Raw genomic sequence first — 10,016 nt, forward strand, 5'->3', positions numbered from 1 at the left:
ATGCCAACCATTGAGTGATACCAGAATTTAAGTCCTAGTCTACCATAATCAAATCTTCTCTGTCGTGTGAAGGTGGCTTCTCTGAATCTTGGAGGTCACAGCAGCAAAGGATGGCAATGTATAAAGCATCCTTGCTACAATGATACTCAAAATTTAGGAGAGAAAAAGAGAGAGGCTAGGAAGCAAGTCAACCAGTTTAAAGGAAGCATATTGTACTTGTAAGATCTGTAGTCTAGCCCATATGAAACTGCTCCCCATGGTCCATGCAAACATACATGTGAAATCCTTCTAACATCCACTTACAAGGAGAGAAGTGTAATATTTGCTGTAACTGGTCCTAAATTTGGAATGGTCTCCAATTCATTGTTGTTCAGTTTCCTATAAATGCCAAAGAGAGAGAGAGAGAGAGAAGCTGATTAATTTACAATCTGTATTCCGTAAAGGTGAAAACGTTATAAATTCATTTAAAGATCCCTCTCCCAAGTTAAAGGTTTTAAATATTAGGTTGGCCAAAAAGTTCACTCCAGTTTTTCCATAAGATGGTATGGAAAAACCTGAATGAACTTTTTGGTCAACCCAACAATTATTGTAACCCAAATGCTCTTTACAATCAAATACTGTGATGGATAATATATTTGATTCAAATCTCAAACAGGAAAGAGCTGAACTCACACTTCTCGAAGGCTGTGAAGGTGGCTCAAGGAACTTGCCTTGATGAAAGACAATCTGTTGTGACTTAAGTCCCTGTGGGGGAAAAAAATAAATAAACAAATAAAATTGTAAGTAGTTTCCAAAAATCACTAACAGTGCTTAATGATGTGCAAGACAGAGTGGATTTACGAACTCTCTCTCAACACCAGCTACAACATGAGAAATAATTGGTCTGTCCTGTCCATAAACTAGAGGGCAAAATCCAAAATACAAACTCTTGAGGACAAAATTAGTTTAGGAGGCTGGCAGATTCAAATGCTCCAAGCCCGCAAATGTTTTAGGAGATGGTTTTTGGCCCAGGGTGAACAGATCTTTGTGAACTGGTTGTTTTGCCTCACCCTCCCCACCCCCTGCCATCTCCTCACTTCCAACTTGATATGATGAAGTCATAGCTTATGAAAAGTGGCTAATTAGGCAGGTTGCTGAAACTCAAATGTCTAAAGAAACCTTTTTATTATGGTAAAACTAAGTATCAAAGTCCTTATTACTGTCAAAGAAAATAGAAATTGCTTTTCATACGTATTTGTTTCCCTGGATTAAGGCACCAAATTATTTAAAGTACTGGGGGCTGTGTGTGTGTGTTGAGAGGGCAGGAAACAACCCAACTTCTGTGTGTGCGCGTGTGTGTGCGTGTGTACTGCAAGGATAGGAAACAACCCAACCTTTGCTTTCCTGATTTCCCCAAATCTCAATATCTTAATATAGTGCGTAATTTAAAGCACATCAACCACCTAACACAGTTAAGCAGACTGTTCAGAACCCGTGATCAGGTTTCTTTTCAATCGTTAAAATCAGAGATTCCTTATAACTTAGTAACATTTCTACAGGACATCAGTATTTAAAAGAAAGCAAAACCAAACTCCTACATGTTCAGTGTTCTAGGACAGGCCATCAGCTCAGCACTCAAGAGTCAAAATGTGAAACAAAATCTGGCAAAATACTTGGTTATACTGACTATGTGCCTTCAAACTGATCTAAAGAAAATGACATGGCTGAACATCTACTGAAGACCAGCCTGACAGACAGGATGGGCGAAAGCTCTCCCACTGAAAAATGTGTACCCAATCCTACCAGATTAATTTCTTCAGTGTTTAAAAGTGAAGATTTTAAAATAACCCAAGTTAGAGATAACCAAGCTTGACTGGAGAAGAACAGGAACCATGTGTTATATGCCACTCCCCCTGCCTGCCCCCTGCCAAAAAAAAAAAAATGCAGAGAAATCACATTCAGAGAAGCCCAGTGTTACTCTGTGTACATCCATTAAGTAACAATTAGAAATCAGAGATCCTTTTTCAGTCTTTGCATTTTTGGTTTTGAGAATAAACCTGGATCTATTTCACCTAAAAGGAAAAAAAAAGTAATTTTTTTTTTTTTTTTGCAAAGGTTTTATTTGAAACATGTTTGCCCAAAGACCTACCAGACAGCAACAGACATGAGTAGATTTGTTCTGGTAGAGTTATAACATGAAGGGGAAAAAAAAAACAAAAACCTGGCACAGTCTTTAAACTATAAAAGTCCAGCAATTACAACCACTGCCGTGCATGCTCCCCACGCTGGAGCCAGACACTTTCCCTCACGGCCCAGCTCGAGTCCATCTGGAGTTCATCAAGGAAACCGTGAGTCCAACGACTCACGTTCGGATTCAGACAAAAACCTGTGTGCTTTTAGCACCACAGACAGTCACAGATTTCCCACGGGCTTTAAAAAAACAACCAAGGAAAAGAGGCCTTCACCTGGGAGGTAGCCTGAATCAACAGAAAGGCTCATTTGGACTCACTTAACTAAAGAACGTTGCACTCAGCCTACTGGGCTGCATCCCTATTGTTCAGAGGAAAGGGGGCACCCATCTGGCATTTCCAGCTCACACAGGTGATTTCCTTTCTAATGAGAAAAAAACAAAAATTCCACTCTTTCATTTTTCTCAGGGCCACGCTGTGAGAAAAAGAAAAGTTAAAAAAGACGGAGTGCTTCAACTTTTTTCCTCCTCCCTACCAGCAGTGGAATGAAATCTCCAACAAAAGACCTTTAAAAAGAGAAACTGCCTTCAGAGAACAGGGCACATGCTGGGGACCCTTCATTTCTGATCCATAAGCAGGAGTAGGCAGCCTGAAATAGTTCAGTTACTGCAACACACTTCCATTCCTGAGTTTTGCGTACTATTAAAACCACAGTATATGTGGGAGAGAAAAAGAAACACCCCTGAAGTGACTCTTATTGCTAAATACTTGAAGTCTTGAAACTTTTAATGCACTTAAATTTAGGTTTCATACAGTTTATGTTTCAGAAATGATCCAAGGATGTCACATTTTGTAAATCTTCCCTTGTATTGTTTTTTATGGCTAGATCACTAAAAATACCACTAAAAACAGATTCAACTTATACAATGTCAATGTTTTCTGAAATCCCATTACAGTCAGTAAGGCAGGCAGATTCTTTGTTTTTAGAGTTCCAGTAATGAACATCCTCCCTAAGAAACCTTTTCTAAAAAAACTTTTTGTAATGAGGTTAATAAATGGGAAAGGTGGTGAGGCAGAGAGGTGTTAACTATTTACCCAAAACTCAGCTGGCCAAACACCTGAAAACCAAACTCTACACAGGAGAGAGAAGTCTCTCTTCTTGCATATTAGCAAGCGGGTAAATATATATGAAAATAATTCATTTACAACATTTGGTCCCAGCTCTCATTTTCTTCCTTTTAGCATTTGGAAATCTGACTTCCAAGTCAAATTTTAAAATGCAAATCCCCGGCACAGCTTCTTAATCAATCCCACTGGGGCCTGTAGAGCTGCTAATTCAGCAGAAATCTGGAAAGCTGAAAAACAAAAAGCCAGGCTGTAGCTGTTTTAAGACACTGATCCAAAGTGACTCATAAATCAGCCTGCTATGTTCAAGTTTTCGTCTGGAAAATACAGAAAAACAGCTGTGAAAACCAGAAGGACTATTACCCCCCAACCCCAGCCCCAGTTCTAGTACGGACCAGAGGATTTATAACAGGCAGACACTAAAGAAGTCACACCAGCAGAAAGTACCTTCCAGACTTTTTTTTTTTTTTTGGCCTGAGCTCAGCTAACCCAAACCTTTCTATTGTGATAAGACAAATAATTCTGAAAATCCAGTGAGGTTTTAAAACTACCTGAAGCTCTTATTGACAACTGGGCAACTTTCCCCCCCTTTGGCTAAGTAAACATATTCTAACTAGCCTTCCTCTTTGGGTTCAGAACTCCTTGCAAGCACACAGTCTAGATGTAAACTCAAGTCTGCCTTTAAAGACAGTTGTAAGGATCGCTTCAAATAGTGACCGTTTTAAGAGCCACTTTCATTAAAGTATTAGAAGTTCCTTTTTTTTTTTAAAGACAACTGTGATATTATTATTTTACAGCTCAAACAATTCAACTTTTCACCCGTGGGATTTTTATGGCCCTAAATCACAACTGAATAAAGTGGAAAAAATACATACACACATGTGTATTAAAGAGAATAAATTTTTAACTTGCCAATTCAACAAATGAAACAAAAGGTATGCACCAAACTTTTTCTGAAGAATGCTCTCATGAACTATTCCTAAGGCAAACTTTGACTTTCTTAATTACCTGAGGAAAAGGAAGTTAAGATATGGGGAAGAACAACATGCATTTTGCTACGTATTTCTAAACTCGGGGCCAGTCTACCGAAAAGCTTTTCTAATTAATTAAAATTTAAGCAGCAGCTATCTTATGCCTCCTGTTCCAAACACCAAATAACAGAGAAGTTAAAGCTCAATTCTATGCATTTTGCTGCTCATTTCAAAGGTGGAGAGAGGAGACCTCTAGAGCTTTAGGCACAAACAAAAGAAACATTTACAATAAAGAAACCTGGACCACATGGTTTGGTGACAACTACAAAGTTGGTTAAAAGTCACACATGTACAAGAACGACAGAGCTGTCCAGTGAGTGATCACGGTGGGGCTTCTGACAACAGACCTAGCGCTTATTTGCACAAGTGGAACTTATTTTCACATACATTTAAGGAATGTGGACTTGTATTGAGACAATTTACTGCTGGCGGAAATGTAATTAAAGATTGTGCTAACCAAATAAACTGTAATTTGTTTTTAGTGTGCCACCAAATTATCTGGAAAACAAAATCCTAATTAGGTCAACTCCTTTTAAGACAATGTTTAAACAGGTATCAAACCCCTTTTGGTTTAACTCAACTTCTAATCAAGAGCACTACAGTTTTTTTTTTTTTGAAGACGTCCAGTTTTTTAAAAAGACATTCACACAAAAATATATTGCACACCGGCATGATCCAACAGGCCACTTAACTCGGAGAAACTACTGAAAGTTAGAGCACGTGAATGATCTGAGCCATTCTAAACACACCCCAGGAAGCACTATGTTCATTCTTTCTCAACCCTCTATTATTTATGTGTTCACCTCCAGTCATTCAAATGTTCAGTTCCACATGTTGTCAATAGAGCCATTCACAGCGCATGAATAAGGCAGCATGACCTCCACAAGAGGCAATTGAACAGAATTAGCCACAACTAATTGAAAGTCTCCCTGTTTTAGGTTAAAGTCCTTATCTCCTTCTTCAATTGTAATAAAAACTACTAAACAAGACATCCCATGATAAGAGATTACATATCAATCTAAAACTCTTTAACTTTTTTAAAAATTAAGGCACATCAACACAAAGCATACGCTTTCCCACAGTTGACAATTCTATATTCCACAAAAAAAGACTTTGGTGAGCATAGAGATTTAAAAACACAGTTTTTTAAACAACCTGTCCAAACTTTCTACCACTACTATTTGGAATGTTAGGATAGTTGACTATAAGTTTCAAGAGTTTTAAATCTCCACTACTACTCTGTTAGGCCCAAATCTGAGTATTAACGATGGACTGCACTTTTGCTTTTTTTCAACAGGATAGCTACTTAAAAGGAAAGAAAGAAATACAAGTTGTGACTGTTAACATTTTGCACCAGCCCTCCAATTTTAACAAAACGAGGGCTCGGAGAGAACAAGACGACGACATTTGGAAAAAATTAGCCTTTCCAACTAAACGACATTTTCTTCCTTGTTCTTTCACGCAGTTGGCAGTGATTTCAAGTTTTTCAGACTTCATACCTAGCATCCAAAAACTTGCATAACAGCACCCAGCGCTCTCTCCTAAACCGCCTGGTCGCGCTGAGAAGCCACAGAAATCACGCCTTCGGTTCTGAAAAAACTCTAGTTCCTTCCCTTCCATATCTACTGCTCAGTCTTGCCAACTTCTCACCGGAATGGGGATGTGCTACAGTTTGGTCGAAGAGGGGAATTTATGGAATTTACTAACGCGAAATTAAGCGAGGGTAAAGAACAACAAAATGATGTCTACCATTGCTTGGTTAAGGGACCTAATTGTTGAAAGGGCTTCCCAAACGAAAGAGCGCGCTCGATTACTATAGTGTTGGGAACGCAAAAGGTGACTTGAACCTGGTAGAAACTATAGTTGCGCCGCGGGATCATACTAGTAAAGTGAAAACAGAGAACTCAGGGTGGCCGAAGGGTGTCAGCTCTCCCGCCCCGGACTGGCAAGGCGCGCATCTGAGCCCCCTAGGCGAGCTCCGCACAGGACGCGGATTCTGCCCCCGGGAGTTGTCAGTGGCTCCATCCCGTCGCCCAAGTGCGGCCGGGTGGGGCAGGCCAGGGCCCACCTGCGCGGTCCGCCAAGCGCCAGGGGATGGAGAGAGACTGAGGCCCGGTCAGCTCCTTTTTCATCCCCAAGGGGCGCCGCTCGAGGCCTGGGCCAAGAGGAGGTGCCCCGGAAAAAGCTGCTGCGCGCCTAGCATCCTGGCCCCTAGCCTGCAGTCCCGAAACTCAAGCGGTTCCCCCTCCGCCCGTTGGAAGAACACTTACAGCCGAGCGATCCAGGACGGAAGCGGCTCGGGAAGGTGCGCCAGTCGCTGGCGACTGCAGTCCAGGAGGTCCCCGAAGCAGCGGCACGGAGCCGGACACTGGTGCTCAGCGCCGACCCCAGAAGGCGGCCCCAGCGCCTCGAGGCCGCCGCCCTCGGCCGGGCCCGCGTGCCCCAGCACCTCGCACAGCAGCAGCCCCAGCGCCGCCGCGAGCGCGCGGACCCTTGGCGCGCCCATCGTGGTCCCGCAGCTTCTAGCTCGGCCCGGGTCTCCGCAGGCGGCAGACACTCTGGGCCCGGCACCAACTTCCAGCCGGTAGTGGATGCCGGCGCTCTGGGCCGCCGGCGCGCGCCCCCCTCTCGCGCTCGCAGGTAAGCCCCTTTTTTCTTAGTCCAGGCAGCAGAGCTCTTTCGTGCTCCCGGGCAGCCACAGGGAAAACGAAAACAACGGCCAGCTGTGGCAGAGTTGCAGTGGGAGCAGCGTCCGCGCACCGAGGCCCTTCTTGCCGGCAAAAGAAACTTTTTCGCCTTCTCCTTGCCGCGGAGCGCCAAGTCCCCGTGCGCCGGAGCCGAGGGGCGGTGCTGCCCAGACCCGCGCGCTCCCATTGGCCAGCCCGGCCTGTAGCCCTCGCGGCCACGTGACAATAACAAGGTTCCCGCCCCCGGCCGGAGCGCGGGAGAAAGGGGAGCTGAGATTGTAGGAAATTCGGAGTTATATTTTCCAGCTTCTCGGGCCCCAAGTCTCCACTACGTCCTGGGAAACATATATCAAATGGAGTTGAAGAGAAAAAAGGAGTGAGCAAACAAGTGAGCACATTTTAGGCCAGCTTTCGGAGTAGGAGCTATTTCGGGGCACTTCAGGGGAGCAAAGTTAAGTTCTATTATTAGGAGACTTTGCATTCCAAATTTTAAAAAGAAGTATAAATTATCTTACCATTCACACAGGAAACAATGGTTTAAATAAAAATACAGTTGTTTTTTTTTTAATCTTAAACACTGGTTGGGTTTTCCCCCATATGTCAGCTCCAATAGTAAAACTAATTATAAAATGTAAAAGTCATGGTATTAGAAACGGTATACTGAGTTACATACAAATAGCCAGCCTTAGTGCATTGGATAGAGCTGGGCGGAAAGTGTGGGAAATGACCTCGTATACCGCAGTGGCAATCATAGATTGCATGCAATAAGTAAAAAAATAAATAAAACTGGTCACCATAATGTTTTAAAGCTAAATGAAATCAAGGGACCTTGGAGGAAAAATTAATATATGCACCATGGTTCACCTGTGCCTTGAGTGATGACAAATTATGATTGAGAATGCTCCCAGGCTAGAAGTAGTACTTGCCTTTTCCCTCTGCTGGGGGACGATTCAGGCCTACAGGACTTACCATTGAAGTCTGTCCTTTGACTCACCCTTGCAGGTGACTGCGGCCGCAGGAAATGATGGAGACCTCAGAGACCAAATGGGAATGCCCTCCTCCTCTGGGTGAGGAGATACAGCCATGGAAAGTAACTAACTTCTTTGTAGCAAAAACTGAAAACTTACTTTAAACTTTAAGGAATTCCCTGGCAGTCCAGTGGTTATGACACAGTGGGCTTCCACTGCAGGGGGCACAGGTTTGATCCCAAGTCAGGGAACTAAGATCCTGCAAGCTGTGTGGCCATGGTCAAAAAATAATAAAGTACCACCAAATCATCAGAGAGTTTACCATGTGGACTTCCCTGGCAATGCAGTGGTTGACTCCACATTTTCAGTGCAGGGAGGCGGGCATCAGACTGATCCCCTTGTCAGGGAAATAATATCCTACCTGCTGTTTGATACAATCAAAAGCTAAAGAATGAAAAAAAAAACCCAAAACTGTTCACCTCCACACACTGTTTCATGAGTGTCATCTGCCAAAGCATCCCTTGGGGCTGCTTAAACTGCTCATTACTGAGGAGTGGAAGCCGCTGGGAGAGGTGAGTTTAACTGCAACTCACACTCATTGATTTCCACTGTAGCCAATTACCAGAATGAACACTCAGATTCATGAGGGTGGGGAAAGATTCATCTCGGAAGTTGAAAGCCACCAGTTTAGATGTGACATCCCATTCTCTTCTTTCCAGCTACCATTGACATCCAGCCCACCACTTTTTTTTTTTTTGATGAGTTCAATTAGAAAATATTTATAATAAAGGCACTTCAGTCTTGAGTGATTATTTTGCCTACTTGGGTGTGGTCAAGGCATATCCCAGTTATGGTATAGATTTTCCAGCTCAGTCCCTCTCGTCTATTTTATATATGGGAAATCAGGCTTAGTGAATTGAATTGAAATTTTAAAAAAGAAGAAAGATGCCATTATACACATGCCATTAGGTGTAGGCATGGTGCCACCAGTATGGTGGCTTGCTCATTGATATGTCATGCCTGTGATAGATAGCTACCTCTTGGGGGTGGGTTGGCTCGTTTTCCTTCTGCATTCTCTACTCCTTATATTATTTCATCTTCTTTTGTGGAATTCCAGTTACATCCACATGCTGATATTTACCACATCCATATTTGTAGCCCAGATCTTTCTCCTAAACTCCAGACCCATATAGTCAACCACTCATAAGGTGTCTCAAATTGGATATTCAAATATAACAACATTTCTAGAATTGAATTTCACCACCCTTGAAGCTTATTCCTTTTCCTCCTGAATTTACTATCTCAAGGAAGGATACCTGCCTCCATTCAGATGACTACTGCCCTTTAGATTTCCTCATTCTCACCACCACCCCTGCAATCAACCAATTAGCAAGTCCTAATGAAACTAGCAGCTAAATACATCTCCTATCTCCACAGACATTATGCAAACTCAGCCCCTCATCAGCTCTTGCATGGTTGACTGCCACAGACTTTTTCCCATCTGGCATTCCAGTCCTTTCTCCACAGTGCAGTCAAGTGATATCACAAAAGCTCAAATCTGCTCCTGTAACTCCACTTCCTGGTTCCTGTCTCAGGCTCCCATTGTCCTCAAAGTAAAGTTTAAATTCCCTAGAGTGACTTATGGAGTATTCGGGTGTGCTTGGCCTCTGCTTGCCTCTTTAACTCATTTAATTTGCTCATCTCTCTTTTACTCTAGGACCTACTTGCAGTTCTCTTCCGTGCTGTGCTCTTTGCCTTTGGCCTTCCTTCACATACTGGTCCCTCTGTCCAGATCACTCTCTGCCCCTGTTCTGTCTGATTGGTTGGCCCTTCAACTTAAGCATCCTTATTTTGGAGATGGTTTCCATGAGTCCTGTTTTGGCTATCCCTCTAATGCATTCCCAGAACATCTAGTATTCACTGGAATGTAACTGGCCATTTCTACTCTAGTACTTCCTAACTAATGCTTAGAATTATTTCCACATAACCATGCTTCCTGTATATCCTTTAAGGGTTTACCAAGTATGTGCTGTTGAT

General features: G+C 42.9%; 1 protein-coding gene across 2 annotated transcripts in view; it reads right to left on the bottom strand.

The window, feature by feature from the left end:
• Positions 1-7,149, bottom strand: part of LRIG3 (leucine rich repeats and immunoglobulin like domains 3) — a 51,102-nt gene extending 43,953 nt beyond the window's left edge. For both annotated transcript variants that reach the window (XM_070370514.1, XM_070370513.1), the window contains exons 1-3: positions 6,595-7,149; positions 673-744; positions 304-378 (exon numbers count right to left, since the gene is read on the bottom strand). In XM_070370514.1, coding sequence (XP_070226615.1) covers positions 304-378; positions 673-744; positions 6,595-6,830 — 383 coding nt within the window. In that variant the 5' untranslated portion in view covers positions 6,831-7,149. The remainder of the gene's footprint in view (positions 1-303; positions 379-672; positions 745-6,594) is intronic.
• Positions 7,150-10,016: the final 2,867 nt, after the last annotated feature.

This window comes from Bos mutus, chromosome 5 (genome assembly GCF_027580195.1).
Source record: "Bos mutus isolate GX-2022 chromosome 5, NWIPB_WYAK_1.1, whole genome shotgun sequence".
Classification (NCBI taxonomy): Eukaryota; Metazoa; Chordata; class Mammalia; order Artiodactyla; family Bovidae; genus Bos; species Bos mutus.